The sequence below is a fragment of the Plecotus auritus genome (assembly GCF_963455305.1).
Source record: "Plecotus auritus genome assembly, chromosome: 2".
In the NCBI taxonomy this organism is placed as follows: domain Eukaryota; kingdom Metazoa; phylum Chordata; class Mammalia; order Chiroptera; family Vespertilionidae; genus Plecotus; species Plecotus auritus.
Window position 1 is genome coordinate 31,198,438 of NC_137771.1, and position 19,314 is coordinate 31,217,751.

The 19,314-nt window shown below is 48.7% G+C and overlaps 1 protein-coding gene across 2 annotated transcripts in view; it reads left to right on the plus strand.

Annotated features, from left to right (window-relative positions):
- HIVEP3 (HIVEP zinc finger 3) overlaps nucleotides 1–19,314 on the plus strand; it is a 424,058-nt gene that overhangs the window by 367,959 nt on the left and 36,785 nt on the right. For both annotated transcript variants that reach the window (XM_080655002.1, XM_080655003.1), the window contains exon 5: nucleotides 10,587–16,194. In XM_080655002.1, the coding sequence (XP_080511128.1) occupies nucleotides 11,113–16,194 (5,082 nt within the window). In that variant the 5' untranslated portion in view covers nucleotides 10,587–11,112. The remainder of the gene's footprint in view (nucleotides 1–10,586; nucleotides 16,195–19,314) is intronic.

Consider the following 19,314-nt stretch of genomic DNA (forward strand, 5'->3'; position numbering starts at 1 on the left):
GTTTGTGTCTCTCCTTATAGGCTTTATATTTTTCAAGAGAAAACTTCGTGTCTTTTTTTAAATGGAGTATAACACACATACAATTATGTACACATATCATATGTATACACATAGTATAAAGTGCATACAACTCAAATACTTTTTACATGTACACACCCATCCTATATAATAAAAGGCTAATATGCAAATTGTCCCCTTGACCAGGAGTTCCACCTGGAGTTCAACCAGGGGGCAGGGCTGGCCGACCCCTCCCCCTGGCTGGCCCTGCCAACCACCCTCGGCCCCTCCCCCTGCTGGCCTGGCCCTATCAGCCCCAACTGGGGAGGGCCAGCCAAACCCCACCCATACACGAATCCGTGCACTGGTCCTCTAGTATAATATGTATGTAACTAGATCAACATGTAGAACATTTCTATCACCCCAGAAAGCTCCTGCCTGCCCCTTCCTAGTTAATAGCCACCTGCCCCACCACAGCAAACCACTATTCTGATTTCTATTACCATAAAATTAGTGTGGCCTATTCTTATACTTCAATATGGTGGAATCATGCAGTGAACACTCTATCGTGTCTGAGTTCTATTATTTATTATGTCTGTGAGATCCATCCATGTTTTTGTCTATAGCAGTACTTTGTTCTCTTTTATTACTATGTCATAATTCTTGTGTAAATGTCCCACAGTTTATTTATCCATTCTATTTGTTTTAGCATTTGGGCTGCTTCCAGTTTTTTGCTATCATGAATGAAGCTACTGTGAACATTCTTGTTTGTGCTTTTTGGCAGACATGTATGTGCATTTCTGTAGAATACATTCTTAGGAGTGGAATTTTGGGGTCATAGGGTAGATAAGTGTTTAGCTTTGAAGATTTTGCCAATCAAATGTCCAAATGGCTGAGTCTACCATCTCACCAACAATGGACACAAAGAATTCCAGTTGATCCACTTCTGTGCCAGCATTTGGTATAATTTTGTTTGGTTCTTGTTAGCCATTCTAGTGAAAGTGTGATGGACTTAATTTATATTTTCCCAATAAATAACGGTGTTGAGCACCTTTTCATATGCTTATTGACCATTTAGATAACATCTTTTTTAAAGTACTTATTCAAATATTTTGCCATTTAAAAAAATCTGATAAAATATACATAACATAAATTTTGCCATCCTAACCATTTTTTAGTTCAATGGTGTTAAGTATTTTCACACTGTTGTGCAATGTGAATGAATCTCCAAAACTATCTTCAACTTGCAAAACTCCATGTGCATTAAATAACTCCTTATTCCCCTTTCCCTTCTCCTAGCCCCTGGAAACCACCATTCTTTCTGTCTCTATGAATTTGACTACCATGTAATTGGAATCATATAGTATTTGTCTTTATGTGACTTGCTTATTTCACTTAGTATAATGCCCTCAAGGTTAATCCATGTTGTAGAATGTGTCCGAATATTTTTTTCCTTTTAAGGTTGGATAATATTCCATTGCATGTGTATACCACATTTTGTTTATCCATCCGTCTGTCTATGAACATTTGGGTTGCTTCCACCTTTTGGCTATTGTGAATAACACTGCTATAAGCATGGGTGTACACATATCTCTTTGAGACTCTGCTTTTAATCTTTGGAGTATATACCCAGAAATGAAATTGCTGGATTATATGATAATTCTATTGTTAATTTTTCTGAGAAATCACCATACTGTTTTCTGTAGAGGCTGCACCATTTTGCATTCCCACCAGCAGTATACAACAATTCCAATGTCTCCAAATTCTCACCAACACTTATTTTCTGGGGTTTCTCTTTGTTTGTTTGTTTTGTAGTAGCCATCCTATTACATGTGAGGTGGTATCTCATGGTTTTGATTTATATTTCCCTAATGAATGACGATGTTGAGCATCTTTTCATGTGCTTATTGGCCGTTTGTATATCTTCTCCAGAGAAATGTCTATTCAAGTTCTTTGCTTGTTTTTAACCCGGTTGTTTGGTTTTTGTTTTAGAGTTGTAGGAGTTCTTTATATATTCTGGATATTAACCTATTCTGGAGGTTGCCTTTTCCCTCTTTTGATTATATCATTTGATGCACAATAGTTTTAAATTTTTATGAAATTCAGTTTATCTGTTTTTACTGTGGTTGCCTGCTTTAGTGTCATATCTAAAAAATCACTGCTGAATCCAGTATCATGAAGCTCTTCTTCTATGTTTTCTTCTAAGAGTTTTATAGTTTTAGCTCTTATCCATTTTGAGTTAAGTTTAGCTAAAAGTTAATTGGGTTGTCTCCCTTTTTAAAATTCATTTTTAGGAATATTTATATTCTTGATGAGTCCTTTGTCGAATATGTATTGCAAATATCTTCTCCCAGTCTGTGGTTTGTTCTTGTATTCTATTATCAGTATCTTCTAATAAGCAGACTTTTATTTTAATGAAGCCAAATTTATTTATTCCTTCTTTTATGAGTATATGATTATGCTTTTTGTGAACTGTGTAAAAGATCTTCACTGGATCCAAGTTCATGAAGCTATGATGTTCCTGTATTTTCTTCTACAAGTTTTATCATTTAACTTTTTGTATTCAGGTCAAACATCCATTTCACATTAATATTTGTGTATGATGTGAGGTAGGGGCCTCGTTCATTTTTTCCTTATAGATATATAATTACTTCAGCACTATTTATTGAAAAGATTATCATTTACCCATGAAATGAAATAACACCTTAATTATAAATCAGGTGACTATATATGTGAGAGTCTGTTTCCTTACTCTCTTGTTTCCATTGTTGATTCTTATTTCTCCTTGTTTTGCTACCACATAATCGACTTTGTAGTAAGGTCTATAATTTATGTCTGTTTTCCTATTATTGGCATGACATTGAGAAGGTCCATGTAACGCTTGAAGATTGAGTGAATAAGTGGGATGAACTTCAAAGTGGTCATTATAGCTGCTGTACCGTTGCTACTACAGTTATATCCACCCTGCTTTGTGGGCAAGAGAGGTGGAGACCACACATATTCCTTACTTTTGTCATTGTTTACTTTTGGGATATATTGCACATCTCACCTAATCTCCCTGGTCATTTGTCCTTATATCATTTATTCTAGTGTGTGTGTGTGTGTGTGTGTGTGTGTGTGTGTTTTATACTGTGTTCTGTGTATTGCCCTTCACAGGAGACTGAAGAACCTTAACTACCTAGGAAGCTTATAGGCAGGTGTGCCTTTTGAACCATGGTCATTTGTGTAGAAAAAATGCCATCAAAGGCACAGCAAGACACCTGCTGGAAAGTGGCCACGGCAACAAATGTGGAGTGCAGGTCTTTCGTAGGCAACATTGATGAGAGACTGGCAGAATGTAAATGGCCAGAAGACAAGTGGCCTGACCCTGCCCAACTCTAATTTCAGGCTTTGTTCTTTCTTTCTTAAGCTCTTTCACCCACAGGTACTTCCTGGACCACTTAAGATAAGCCAGTGGAATTAAGTTCAGATACTTGCCACATTCTCAGAGGTGTCCAGGAGCTTCTTTGAATCTTTCCTGGGACCAGGTGGATATAAATAAATGATGAGATAGGTAGATGTATGGATAACTAGATTTATAACAATAGATAACTTAGTAGATTAATAAACTACAAGTATCTGGGTTTCACCAGATCCTTGTTGAGTCAAGACTATAGTCCCTGATCTCAGTTCATTTTCAGACTCAATGGGAATAAGACTTAAACACTGTCGATACATTTCTAGGTGAAAGAAAAAAAAAAAAAGCTCTTAACAAGGCCAGCCACGTGATGGGAAGGAAGGCTGCTAGGAACGATGTTTGGTTACTTGATTTAAATCCAAGTCCTGTCCAGGAGGCTGGTGTGGCCCCAGCTGCCTTGAGGGTATCCACTGCAGAGGTCATCTGATGGCCTAGGCTCTGCCTTTGCCGGCTTTGTGATTTTGTGCTTCAGTTTCCTCATCTGTAAAATGAGGATAATAATAGTCCCTGCCCGATAGAGTTATTGTGTTAACACTAACAACAGCCCAACACATATTGAGTTCAGTTGTCCAGACTAGACACATGCCTTGGTTTGGACCATCTTTGCCTGAATTATCACAACCACAAATAATAAGGGCTGCATCTGGGCTTCCGAGGGTCTAGCAGAGTGGAGTTCTGGCTTTATTGTTGCTTGGTCTTGACTGTGAAACGTGGTCTGCTTTCCTCGAGGATGTTGTTGGAAACTTTGTCCTCCTGAGGGATGTCAAGTCCACCTTGGTCCCTGGGCTCTCTAACAGGAAGACAAAAACCAGTCTCTTATAACTTGCCTAGGATGGCCTAGCTTTCTCTTCACTATGAATAGAATTTACTTTCGACTAGTATGTAGAAATTCCAAGCCCTGGCTGGGTCTTACGGTTGAGAGGGAGGAGAAGAGGGGAAAGTAGGAATTCAGAAACCACAGTCACCCCAGGGAAGTGATTTGGGAACCTCCCAAACAGTGAATAATCCACCACTCGTTGTTGGTGGGGAAAACATTTATCAAGAAACCCAGTTCTGAGCAGGGTCACGCCGAGTGATTTGCACATGGGAGGAGGCTTTGGTGCAAGTGCAGATGGATGTAGTTAACTGGGAAGACTTCCTGGAGGAGCTGGGGTGCTGGAAAGAAAGACAGAATCCATCTGGGCCATTCTGACCAAGGTCAGCACTCTTGGGGGTTTTCTAGACAGTGGCCTGCACTCGAGGTTTGCATCTTACCTCTGCCCTCTCTTCTATTATCTGAAGCAATTAGCCTCACCTCTTTGAGCCTCAGTCTTCTCATCTGCATAAAGGGGATATGTGTGAGGATTAATATGTGAATGTTTAGTATAGTTTGGGCACATGGTATATGGTCATTTAAGTATTTTTAAAATATTTTCAGTATTTGACTCAGTGCCAGGCACTGAAAATACAAAGATGAATAGTCGAGAGGGAGACAAGTTTCCCAGGAAGACGCTGATGATGATTAACCCACAGACCTGACCCACAGCAGATATCTCAGGCTTGTCAGGGAAGCAGCACTATTTTTTTTTAAATATATATATATTTTTTTTATTGATATTTCACAGAGAGGAAGGGAGAGGGATAGAGAGTTAGAAACATCGATGAGAGAGAAACATCGATCAGCTGCCTCCTGCACACCTCCCACTGGGGATGTGCCCGCAACCAAGGTACATGCCCTTGACCGGAATCGAACCCGGGACCCTTCAGTCCGCAGGCCGACGCTCTATCCACTGAGCCAAACCGGTTTCGGCGGAAGCAGCACTATTTGACCTATTGCGTTAGTGGAAAACTTATTCCCAACACAGGCAATCCATCAGACCCTAGGTAGTGCCTATTTTCCATGAGTGAACCCAGGCCAGAGGATGTGAGGTGCTGGTCACCTCAGAAGCCTGATCCAGCCCAGCAGCACACTCCTGGATACCCCAGGGGGACAGATTGTGCCTTCCACTGTACAGGATGGAGCGAAAGTAGATTTACAGTTCATATAGAAAACAATGCAATAATCCTATCTAATAAAGAGGTAATATGCAAATTGACCATCACTCCAACACACAAGATGTTTGCCCCCATGTGGTCAAAGATGGCCGCCGCCATGTGGACACAAGATGGCTGCCACAAGATGGCTAGCAGGGGAGGTCAGTTGTGGGTGATCAGGCCAGCAGGAGAGGGCAGTTGGGGGTGACTGGGCCTGCAGGGGAGGGCAGTTAGGGGTGACTGGGCCAGCAGAGGAGGGCAGTTGGAGGTGACCAGGCCTGCAGGGGAGGGCAGTTGTGGGGGGACCAGGCCTGCAGGGGAGGGCAGTTAGGGGTGACCAGACCGGCAGGGGAGGGCAGTTAGGGGTGACCAGCCAGCAGGGGAGGGCAGTTAGGGTAATCGGACCAGCAGGGGAGGGCAGTTGGGGGCGACCAGGCCTGCAGGAGAGGGCAGTTGGAGGGGGGACCAGGCTTGCAGGGGAGGGCAGTTAGGGGCAATCGGGCCACCAGGGGAGCAGTTAGGTGTCGATCAGGCTGACAGGGGAGTGGTTAGGGGGAGATCAGGCTGGCAGGCAGAAGCAGTTAGGGGCAATCAGGCAGGCAGGCAGGTGAGCGGTTGGGAGACAGCAGTCCTGGATTGTAAGAGGGATGTCTGACTGCCCATTTAGACCTGATCCCACCGGGCAGTCGGACATCCCTTGAGGGGGTCCCAGATTGGAGAGGGTGCAGGCTGGGCTGAGGGACACCACCCCCCTCCGTGAACGAGGCCTCTAGTTAATAAATGATCCTATATAATAAAAGCCTAATATGCAAATCAACTGAACTGCAGAACTACTGGTGGAATGACTGGTTGCTATGATGCGCACTGACCACCAGGGGGCAGATGCTCAATGCAGGAGCTTCCCTCAGTCCACAGGCCCCATGCCAGCCAAGGTGGGTGCCAGTGGGGGCCCCCTGATCGCCCCGCTGGTCACCTGGCAGAGGGGGATGACTGGCATCGATGGCAGCAGGGGGTGGGGACAGCCGGCTAGTGGGAAACACCACCCCCCCCAATCACCCCACTGGTCACCTCCCTCTGCGGGAGGCAACTGGTGGCAGCGGAGGGGCAGGGTCAGCGAGCGGGCGGTGCCAGGCTGGCCAAGGCGGGTGCCAGCGGGGAGGCCGCCCCGCTGGTTGCCGCACAGATCAGCCCTGATCGCCAGCCAGGCCTAGGGATCCTACCCATGCATGAATTTCATGCACCGGGCTTCTAGTAATATAAGAATAAACTCTGTTTCAGGTATTCATAACTGTAAACCTACTTTTGCCCCACCCTGTATAAAGGATCAATACCGCCAATATCAAAAAAGTTTACATAAAAAGATAAGAAAAATATAATTCATTAGAAACATAAACAAATTCTTCTTATAAAATAATTCCCTGAAGGAAATAGTTAATAAATTTATGCAAAGTTCTAAGCCTCCCTGGAGATCAAGAAATACAGATTTTTTTAAACATAAGAGGCCATTGTGGTTGGCAGAAAAATGACCCTCAAAGAGGTCCACATTCTAATCCCTGAAATCTGTAAATATGTTTTGCCTTTCATGGCAAAGGTGACTCTGTAGTTGTGATTAAATTAAGGATCTGGAGATGGGGAGATCATCCTGGATTATCCAGGAGGGTCCAACATAATCACAAGAGTTTTTACAAGTGAAAGAGGGAGGCAGGGCAGTCAGTGTTAGCGTCATTCATTGTGGGAAGGATGCAGCAAACCATTGTTGGCCTTGAAGATTGGGGAGGGCCACAAGCCAAGGTATGCAGGTAACCCCTAGAAGTTGGAAAAGGTGAGGAAATGGATTTTCCCCTAGAGCCTCCAGAAAGAAAAATGGTCATACCTTGTTTTTAGTCCAGTGAGACCCATTTCAGACTTCTGGCCTCTAGAACTGTGTGATAATAAATTGTGTTGTTTTAGCCACTAAGTCTATGGCAATTTGTTCCAGCAGCAATAGGAAACTAGTACAATGATTGCATATTAGTAAATATTAAAGACATTTGTTGTATTCCGGGTAGAAAAAGTTCAGAGAAACAGTCCTCATGCACAATTGGCATATAAATTTGTGCTTTGTGGGGAGCTATTTGTCAGTACCTATCAAAAGTTCAAGATACATTCCCTTCTTGGAATTTATCCTGTGGATACACTTGCGTGAGTATGCAGAGGATGTTCTTTGTAGTGTTTCTTGGAATAGAAAAAGCTGAAAACAACCTTCATGGGCTTCAATACAGGACTGGCTGAATTTGAATACAGCCCCAAGTGGAATACTAGCGGCCCCCAGAAAGAGTAAGGTGAACCTCAATATCCATGTGTACACTATATTTTCTTCATTTACATAAAATCCAGTATATGCACATATTTATATATATGCCTTAGGATGTTGGAAAGAACGTGTTAAATTAACTATAGGTTCTCTGAAGAAGGACATATGGGGAACAAGGTGCTGCCACCCACCTTAGCTTGCATAATCAAGGCCTGGGATAATGCCACCAGGATGGACTCCCCAACATTAGCTGGGCTCCCCATTTCTCCTGTCCAACAGCCAGAGTGAGATTAGGACATAAGTTAAAAGGCCTCCTTTGCTGTTAAGCCCCTAGATACCTGGAGATACAGCCATGTCCCTGGGGCCAAGCCAGTGCTCCCGTAGAACAGAGAGCCACCAATGGCAGTGCCCACTGTACCACAGACTAGACTGTCCTGTGTCATAGTGGGCATTGATTCCTTGGGGCAGGAGTTGAACCCCGGCCAGAGGTCGAGAGACACAGGACAATCTAGCTCTGCCACCATCACTGTGCAAATTTTAGGAAAAATCACATCTTCCTTCTGGGCCTCAGTTTCCCCATCTGTCAAGTAAGTGGATTGGCCTAGATCACCAATCTCTAGGAATCCATTAGGAGACAGTGTGATTTAAGTCCTCCTAACAAAGATGGAAAGTGTCTATCAGATACCCCAAGTCAGCACTTGCACCTGGTTTGGGTCTCAAAGTAAAACCTGATTGTCAGGGTAACCATTTGTCCCAGCTAGCCTGGGACAGGCCTGGCTTATTCCTGTTGCTCCTCCACAATCATTAGTAATGTCTTTCACTCTCAAATGTGCTCCAGTTTGGATGACATCTTGCATGGCCCCCTGATGAAGTGAGGTTTCCCTGCCATACCACAGTGGCCCTGCGATGGGAGGCTGCCTTCTCTGCCTGAGTCAGGAGAGGGCTTTGACTGCTCAGAGAATAGCTTTTGCCAAGTCGTGACCTTCCAACTGACAAAAATCAATCACTGCATTTGTGGGAGGGACATCATTTGAAGATCAGGTGATTTCATACATTTACTGCCCCTGTACCAAGAGAAATAATCAAAGGGTTATTTTCAAGCAACCCTTTGCTTCCTGCAAGGAACTGAGATGGTTCTTCATCTCTGGCTTATAAGGACTCTGTAATGGATCACATCTCTCCTTTCTCCTTGGCTGCTGGGAGGCTCAGATATAATTGTATGGCTGAACTATAGAAACACTGTGAGCCCTTATGATTGGTATGCCAGTCTTCTTTCCATCCCTCCAATCCCGATTTCCTGCCTTATTTACATGTTCCTTTGTTCTGATCTGTTATTCTTATTTAAAGTTTTTTATTTCTAGTTTGTCATTCTTTTATACATTTTTATAAAATTTTGCTATAGTTATCTTGAATTCTTTGTAGACCCAAGATGGAAAGGACACACAAAAGGGGAAAATTTATAGTGTGCAATTTTTAGCTAATAGATCAAGCCACCTGCTCCTCCATGTCACTGTGTCTGAGGTCCTGCCATCTGTGAGACAATTATTTGAGACTCTCAGACTTGTTGACTTTCTGAGTGCCCTGTGAAAGTGCAAAGAGTAACTCTTCAAGTCTGCCCCAGAAAATACTGGTGAAAAACAGGGAAAGGGCATGAAAGGAGCCCGAGGTCAGGATGCTGGGGGCAGAGCATGCTTATAGGAGGAGGAAGGCCAGGGAGACACTGGTCACTTCCCCCAGGCCCTCACCCAGGAGATGGACCAGGGGATGGACACCTGTGGGTGAGTGGGGAATGGACTCCAGCCACCGGGAACCTGCTTCAGGTGCCAGCCCTGCCTCTTAGGAACATGGGACCTAAGCAGGCCACCTTCCCTCTGTGGTCCCCAGTTCCCTCCACTGGAAAGAAAGGTGGGTTGAGAGGGAGTCCACAGTGACTTCCAGCTTTGAAATGCTGACCGTGCTATTGGGAAGAAGGGCCTGAGATGCACTTGGAGCCCAAGAAGCCTAGACTGCCCAACTTCCGGCTGGCCCTGGGAGGGTGCACCCACCCAGAATAACTTTGCCCCTTGGCTTGGCAAGGACCCCCTTCTGGGGCACTTTCTTTAAAGGCTGCAAAACTGGAGGAACCCGCCAGGATGACCCTCCAGCTATTGCTGGGCAGCTCAGGTAGCCGTGGCTGTGTTAGACCGTGAGCTCCCACAGCTAGGGCAGTGGCTTTAGCTTCTCCACGAAATGCAGGCTGCAAAGGTGGGTTAGCAAAGGAGCAAAAGCCATGAGTGATGCCCCTCCTGGACACCTTCAGAATCCAGGGCCAGAGAGAATAAAACCTGAGGACCATCTACCCCTTGGAAAGCTCATCCCTGAATGCCCACCAGCACTTCCTCCTGCACCAACCAGCCTTTGTTCCGTGGCATCCACATCCATTACCGTGTTGGACCCTCTGCAGGCCCGAGGCATAGCTGAGGCAGGAATTGTTATCAATTTCCTAGGTTAGACAGCTAATGCTTAGGGAGTTAAAACCCACTAGGAGGCACTCACAGAGCAGAATACAGCCCAGGCCTATTGACCCTCACAGGCCTGATGCCCCACACAGTCCCAGCCCCAGAAGCACAGCTGGCATTCGAGTCACCCAACAACAGTGTGAATGGGGGTGAGGGATGGATGGGCAGTGCCTGGCCATGCTGAGCCAGGGGGCGTGGGTTCTGCTTGAATCTCCCTGGTTAACCTTTTAGGGATCTCACTGGGTTTCACAGTCGGAGATGCCCAGGCTGTGGACGAGTTGCAGTAACTCTCTCTTCTCTTGTGTGTGTGTGTGTGTTTGTCATGTAGAAGTGCGTGAATCCCCTCCACGGCTCTGGATCTCCCACCCGGGACTAAAGGGGAGAAGAGGCTGGACAGAGCCACCTGCGGCATCCAGCGCGGCTTCTCTCCGGGACCAGGGATGACTGGGCCATGCACACAGCCGTCTCCAGCCCTCAGCACTTCACATAGCACACAGGGGACTCATGGGGGGCCACTTGCCACTGCCAACTGAGACAACACGATGGCAACATTGACGCCCCTCATGACGTTTCCACGACAGACATTCAGGCAGAAGGTGCTGGCGCATTTTCTGTCTGCAAAGTAGAGGGCCATGCCTCACCGACGTGAATAGTTTGAGCCCCAATGACTTGCTCTGAGTCCACTCACAGCCAGTGACACTTGCAAAAAACTCCCGACACCGTCTTGGGTTTGGCTTCCTCCGCTCTTGACCAATGTGGCCAAAACCTGACGTCTCCTTGGGACACTTGGATTATCCATAAATGCAGCCTGCCCTGACCCTCCCTGAGTAGCACCTGAAGTCTCTGTGGAGGTCATGGATCCTGAACAAAGTGTCAAGGGCACCAAGAAGGCTGAGGGAAGTCCCCGGAAGCGGCTGACTAAAGGAGAGCCTGTTCAGGCCAGTGTTTCGGCCAGTGCCCCGTTCCCAGGCGGCAGCACAGCTGCCACCTCTGAGGGCCCCCTCCAAGAGCTCCTAGCCCCGCAGCCCTTCCCAGGCCCCTCGACGGTTCTTAGGGAAGGCTCTCAGGAGAAAACGGGCCAGCAGCAGAAGCCCCCCACGAGGTCCTCCATCGAAGCCTCTGTCCACGTCTCCCAGCTTCCACAGCACCCTCTGACACCAGCATTCATGTCGCCTGGCAAACCTGAGCACCTCCTGGAGGGGTCCACGTGGCAGCTGGTCGACCCCATGAGACCTGGACCCTCAAGCTCCTTCATAAGCCCTGGGCTCCCTCCTCAGAGCCAGCTCCTCCCTCCCCATGCTTCCATCATCCCCCCCGAAGACCTGCCCGGCATCCCCAAAGTCTTTGTGCCCCGTTCCGCCCAGGTTCCCTTGAAGCCCACAGAAGAGGCCCCCAAGAAGGAGAGGAAACCCCAGAAACCGGGCAAGTACATCTGCCAGTACTGCAGCCGGCCCTGCGCCAAGCCCAGCGTGCTCCAGAAACACATCCGCTCGCACACAGGCGAGAGGCCCTACCCCTGCGGCCCCTGCGGCTTCTCCTTCAAGACCAAGAGTAACCTCTACAAGCACAGGAAGTCCCATGCCCACCGCATCAAAGCCGGCCTGGCCTCGGGAGTGGGCAGCGAGCTGTACCCTCCGGGGCTGGAGATGGAGAGGATCCCGGGGGAAGAGTTTGAGGAGCCCACCGAGGGAGAAAGCACCGATTCGGAAGAGGAAACGGGCACCGCATCCGCTCACCCTGCAGAGCTCTCCCCCAGGCCGAAGCACCCCCTCCTGTCCAGAGGCTTGTACAGCTCCGGGAGCCAGAGTTCCAGCCACGAGCGCTGTTCTTTGTCCCAGTCCAGCTCAGCCCCGTCGCTGGAGGACCCCACTCCATTCGCAGAACCCTCATCCGAACACCCCCTGAGCCATAAACCTGAAGACACCCACACCATAAAGCAGAAGCTGGCTCTCCGCTTGAGTGAGAGGAAAAAGGTGATCGATGAGCAGGCGTTTCTGAGCCCAGGCAGCAAAGGCAGCACTGAATCTGGGTACTTCTCCCGCTCGGAGAGCGCCGAGCAGCAGGTCAGCCCCCCGAACACCAACGCCAGGTCCTACGCTGAGATCATCTTGGGCAAGTGCGGGCGGATCGGGCAGCGGACCACCATGCTGACGGCCACCTCCACTCAGCCCCTCCTGCCCCTGTCCACTGAAGACAAGCCCAGCCTGGTGCCTCTGTCTGTGCCCCGGACACAGGTCATCGAGCACATCACCAAGCTCATCACCATCAACGAGGCCGTGGTGGACACCAGCGAGATAGACAGCGTGAAGCCCCGGAGGAGCTCGCTGTCGCGGCGCAGCAGCATGGAGTCGCCCAAGTCCAGCCTCTACCGGGAGCCCCTGCCGTCCCACAGCGAGAAAACGAAGCCTGAACAATCACTGATGACCCTCCAGCACCCGCCCAGCACCACCCCCCCTGTGCCTCTGCTGAGAAGCCACTCAATGCCTTCTGCCGCCTGCACCCTCAGTACCCCCCACCACACCTTCCGCGGTAGCTACTCCTTCGATGACCACGTCACCGACTCCGAAGCCCTGAGCCGCAGCAGCCAAGTGTTTACCTCCCACCCCCGGATGCTCAAGCGCCAGCCGGCCATTGAACTACCTTTGGGAGGGGAGTATTCCGAGGAGGCTGGGCCAAGTAGCAAGGACACAGCCCCCAAACCCGCAGACGAGCCAGAACCCAAGGAAAGTGAACTCACCAAAAAGACCAAGAAAGGCTTGAAAACGAAAGGGGTGACCTACGAATGTACCGTATGTGGTGCTCGGTACAAGAAAAGGGACAACTACGAAGCCCATAAGAAATACTACTGCTCAGAGCTTCAGCTCCCTAAGCCGGTCTCTGCAGGTGCTCACGTGCCTCTGGAAGCCGAGAAGAGTCCGGCCGAGCAGGAGCCCTGGTCCCAGGTGATGCATTATAAACTGGGGGCCACCTTGGAGCTCACTCCATTGAGGAAGAGGAGGAAAGAGAAGAGCCTTGGGGACGAGGAGGAGCCACCTGCCTTTGAGTCGACGAAAAGTCAGTTTGGCAGCCCCAGGCCATCCGATGCTGCTCGGAACCTTCCCCTGGAGGCCACCAAGTCACCAGCAGAACCAAGTAAGTCAGCGCCCTCCCTGGAGGGAACCTCGGGCTTCCAGCCAAGGACTCCTAAGCCAGGGTCTGGTTCCGAATCAGGAAAGGAGAGGAGAACAACGTCCAAAGAAATTTCTGTCATCCAGCATACCAGCTCCTTTGAGAAGTCAGACTCTCTGGAGCAACCCGGTGGCTTGGAAGGGGAAGACAAGTCTACGGCCCCAGCCCCATTTTCATCACCCCCACCCACCCCGCACGGACGCTCAGCTCACTCCCTGCAGCCCAAGTTGGTCCGCCAGCCCAACATTCAGGTTCCTGAGATCCTGGTGACCGAAGAGCCCGACCGGCAGGACACAGAGCCCGAGCCTCCCCCAAAGGAGCCCGAGAAGACGGAGGAGTTCCAGTGGCCCCAGCGCAGCCAGACCCTTGCCCAGCTCCCAGCAGAGAAGCTGCCACCCAAGAAGAAGAGACTGCGCCTGGCGCAGATGGCCCAGTCATCGGGGGAATCCAGCTTCGAGTCCTCCTTGCCTCTGTCCCGCAGCCCAAGCCAGGAGAGCAGTGTCTCTGTGAGTGGGTCTAGCCGCTCTGCCTCCTTTGAGAGGGACGACCACGGAAAAGCCGAGGCCCCCAGGCTGTCATCCGACACACGCTCCAAACCCTTGGGCACGCACATGCTGACTGTCCCCAGCCACCACACACACACCCGAGAGATGCGGAGGTCAGCCTCAGAGCAGAGTCCCGACGTTTCCCATTCGGCCCACATGACTGAGAGGCGCAGCAAATCGTTTGACTGTGGCAGCTTGTCCTTGGCAGGCCCTTGTGCCCCGGCTCCAGTGGCTCCAGCTGCCCCCACAGCCCCCGCAGCCCCAGCGGCCCCTCCAGAGAGAAGGAAATGCTTTTTGGTGAGACAGGCCTCCCTGAGCAGGTTTCCAGAAACAGAGCTGGAGGCCACCCCCATGGGAAGACAGGAGAGTGAGGAGCCAAAGCCCTCATCCAGTAAAACTGTGGCCAAAAGCTCACTGCCCCAGATTTCCTCAGCGGCCACCTCACACACTGGGCACCCGGGAGGCAAAGGCCAGGTGCAAGACAGACCCCCACTGGGGTCCACTCCGCCCTTCACAGAAGCACTGCAGGTGCTTCACCACCCCATTGCCCAGCTGCCCCTGCATGAGAAACCATGTCTGCCCCCACCCATCTCCCTTTTCTCCTTCCAGCACCTCTTGCAGCATGAGCCAGGACAGTCTTCAGAATTCTTCTCCTCCCATTCCATGTCCAGCCTCCTCTCCTCACCATACTCCATGCCCCCAATTCCTCCCTCCTTATTTCAAGCCCCTCCATTTCCTCTCCAACCTACTGTTTTGCATCCAAGCCAACTTCACCTCCCCCAGCTCATGCCTCACCCTACCAACATCCCCTTCCGGCAGCCCCCTTCATTTCTCCCCATGCCATACCCGTCCTCCTCAGCACTCTCTTCTGGGTTTTTCATGCCTCTCCAATCTCAGTTTGCCCTTCAGCTCCCTGGTGATGTGGAAAGTCATCTGCCACAGATTAAAACCAGCCTGGCCCCACTGGCAACAGGAACACCTGGCCTCTCCTCCAGCACAGAATACGGCAGTAACATCCAGCTGCCCCCCGTGCCTCCCCCATCCAGCTCCTCAGTGCCCATATCAGCCCCTCCATTGGCCCTGCCCGCCTGTCCAGATAACATGGTGTCCCTGGTTGTACCCGTCCGAATTCAGACCAACATGCCATCCTATGGGAGTGCCATGTACACCACCCTCTCTCAGATCCTGGTCACCCAGTCCCAAGGCAGCTCAGCAAGTATAGCTCTTCCTAAGTTTGAGGAGCCCTCATGTAAAGGGACGACAGTGTGTGGGGCAGATGTGTACGAGGTCAGGCCTGGGTCAGCTGGGATAAGTGAAGAGCAGAGCAGAGGTTTCCAGACTCCATACCTGAGAGTGCCTGTGACATTACCTGAAAGAAAAGGCACTTCCCTGTCATCAGAGAGTGTCTTGAGCCTGGAGGGGAGTTCATCGACAGTGGGGGGAAGCAAACGTGTCCTTTCACCAGCTGGCAGCCTTGAACTTACCATGGAAACCCAGCAGCAAAAACGGGTGAAGGAAGAGGAGGCTTCCAAGGCAGATGAAAAACTGGAACTACTAAAACCGTGCAGTGTGGTGCTTACCAGCACTGAGGATGGCAAGAGGCCAGAGAAATCCCCCTTAGGCAGCCAGGGCCAGGTCAGGAGGGAGCTAGAATTGCTGTCCAGCTTGCCCACAGATCCATCTGACCCAAAGGAAATTACTCCCCTTCCTCACCCTACACTGCCCCATGTGACAGCTCCAGGCTCAGAGGCTTTGAAGGAATATGTGCAACCATCTGGTAAACACCACCGAAGAGGATTGCCCACCCTGAGTGTGAAGAAAGAAGATTCCAAGGAACAACCTGACCTCCCTTCACTGGCACCTCCCAGCTCACTTCCTCTGTCAGAAACATCCCCCAAACCAGCCAAGTCTCAAGAAGGTACGGACTCAAAGAAGGTACTGCAGTTCCCCAGCCTCCACACGACCACTAATGTCAGTTGGTGCTATTTAAACTACATTAAGCCAAATCACATCCAGCATGCAGATAGGAGGTCCTCTGTTTACGCTGGTTGGTGCATAAGTTTGTACAACCCCAACCTACCAGGGGTTTCCACTAAAGCTGCTTTGTCCCTCCTGAGGTCTAAGCAGAAGGTGAGCAAAGAGACATACACCATGGCCATAGCTCCGCATCCTGAGACAGGAAGGCTCGTGCCATCCAGCTCCCACAAGCCCCGCATGACAGAGGTAAGTTCAGTCTTATCTTTCTTCTCCCCACTGATTTTTAAAACCTTTGATGAGCTTTTAAAGCCACATTCTCCTCAGGTCCCATTTGTAAAGCTAGTGCCAGATGAGTAGGTAGATTTCTTCTCTGTCAGCTGGGTCTGGTCACCTTACCAGGAAATATTTATTGGGTTCCTTTGTCAGTGTGTCCCTCATGCAATCAGAATAGATACATTTCAGTAAAGTAAGCTTTAAAGTGATTCTGCTTTCCCATTAGCTGCTATTGTAAAATCAAAAACACAATCTCAGGCAGGAAAAAAACAATTCTCCAAAAGACTGTTTGGAAAACTTGACTGATGGAAATGCCTACAACAATTATAGAACTTTATACCACTCCATCGTTATGTTTTTCCTGTTCTATTAGTCTTCTCCTGCTTTTCTTATTCTCTATATCTGCTGTTTCTGTTCTCTGGCACAACTTGAAATACTCTTATTTCCAGAGAGTCTAGAATTTGACACAACTCCTAAAATAGTCTTTTCTCTAGGATAGCAGCTAAAGCTGGGATGCAATGTCCCTCTTTACCAATAGGTGACAATGTCACTCAGAGCTTAACCCATCTACGCTGTGTAGTAGCACCTAGCCCCACTAAGGGTGCATATTTACTCTTCCATTGCCTCTGACCTGAGGTTGCATCAGGAAATATATAAAATGAATGAGTCCCTGCAAGTTCAGTAAGTTTGACATTTGATAGATGACACCTTCAGACCCTGACAAGGCTGCCTAAGGACTCAGGCCATGATGTGTTATGCTGACTTGGCATTTGTGAAATAACAATTGGTCTGTTGACTGAGCAGCCTCACTGTGCCAGGCACTGTTCTTGCCCTTGCTCAATGCTCATCTCTACCTCTGAGATAGCAGGACCATCTCCATTCTACAGATGAGGGAACTGAGAATCAGAGGGTGAGAGAGAGCAAGGTCACATGGCAAATATTTGGCAAGCCTAGAATTTGAACTCAGATCTGTCTGACTCCAGAAAGTCTACTTTACTTTTTTCAATTATTTGAAGAAAGAAAACCTTAAAGTGTGTCCTCAGATCAGGTGCTTTAGCCAAATCAGGCAGGAATCTACTAAACTAAATTCATATTATAGACAAATGAACAAAATCATGTTCTATAACTTTCCTATATTCATACTCTCCTCTTTATCCTTGAATGAATTTTGTGCATTGAATTTGTTTTTAGCTCAGCTGGATATTCTCACAGAACTGTTTCCCAAATTTATTATCTAAATGCCCATGTCAGTCTACAGACATCCCTAAATGAGATTTCTACTTTTGCAATAAACATCATTACTGACTTGCTCTCCAGTGTCTTTTAATAGCTACATGTACTCCCCAGATGCTGTTGTAATTATGTTCATACTTATAACTACTTGTGCACTCAGGTACTTTGCTAAACTTTACTTTTATCCTCACAACCACCTTGTAAGTTAGGGTACGCTATGGCCATTTTATGGATGAGGAGGCAAAGCACAGAGAAGTTAGGCAACTTGCACAAGGCCACAGAGTACACAGCAGAGCCTGGATTCAAAACTAGATCTCATTCCAAAGCTCTCTCAGATGGTCTGGACTGCCTCTCTGTTTTAATGACTGGATATTAAAAGGCCATTCAATAAAAAGGAAGAGTTAATTTGGCTTAATTGGGTTGGGCAGTCATCAGATTGAAATTTGAAATTCTTAAAATGAGATGAACCCTCCAAAATTTCACTTGGCTCGCTGGCATGTTTCCTGCCAGCATGCAGTGGCACTCAGATTCCCTGGTTCCTAGCCAACTGCCTTTCTGCTCAGCCCCATCACATGCTGTTGGGGCAGGTGTGGTGGCTGGCATGGGGACTACATTTCTTATATTTTCCCAGTACCGGGACATACAATTGCTTCTCCCGCTGGCTGTAAGCAGTGCAATTTCTTCATGACAGTGGCATGAAGTAGCATGAGAATCTCATTCCCAACACTGCAGGCTCCAGGTGCCAGCCCAGCATCACGACTCCCTATTCAAGGGTGGGCCCACCCCCTGCTGCTATCCGGGGGGTCTAAATTATATATTCTCTTTTGACAAGGGCTTGGAAAGCCTGGCTGTCCGTTTGTGAAATAAGCCACAGTGTCCCATGAAGCACATTTTCGTCATATACTACATTACTACAAAACTGAGTTCATTTCATTAATAACAACTTTTATTAGAATATAAATGCTTCCCCCTTTGCAGAAATCAACAATTTAATATAAAATAATAATAGCATTTAACTCAGAAACAAATGACAGGCGCACCTGCTTAAGGTGGCTCACCCGAGTTTCATAAGCACAACAGGTGCTCTGAGTCAGTCCCAGGTCAGATATGAACTGAGGAAACCCAGATGTCAAAGGGACTATGTGTGAGCAGGAGAGAGTGTCCATGTTGGTCATGTAGCCCCGAACCAATCGATTCTGCCTCGGGCACTGGAGAAAAACAGCTCTTTTCTAATGGAATTGCCAGGTCTTACCTACCTAATAAAAGTGTTGCATGAGATCAAAATACAAATAAAAATATGTCCTCATCCAGCCAGCTCTCGCCACTAAGGCCTGTGGAAGAGAATAGCTTCCCTCGATGAACAGCCCAGAGCCTGCCCACCCTCAGGTGCACGCCCGTCAGTGCCCACACAGCCTCTCTGAGCCCAGCTCTGGGAGGCCCTGTTGGTCAGGGCCTTCAGGAAACCTGCGTTCTGCTCCCAGCAGTGCCCTTCACCTGCCGGGTGACCTTGACTGTCTGATCTGTAAAAGAGAATTAAACTAGTTAATCTCCACAGGCAGTCTTCATTTATTAGTTCAGCATTCCTTACATGCCCTCACTGAGAGGCAGGCCCTGTTTTGGGTGCTGGCCGGACCGAGGAGACCAAGATGAGCACCCGTCCCCAGCGGCTCCCTGGCCAGTGTAAAGGAAAGCAAACTGGTCTTCCCATGGAAAAGAACTGGTCAGAGTCCTCGTTTGGACACCGACTAACCCCATGGCCTTGAATAAGGGACTCCACCTCTCTGGGGTCAGCTTCCTTCTTTCTCTAAAGTGGGCTTACAGCACCTCTTCATGGGGCAGAGTGGAGATTAAGCGAGCCCC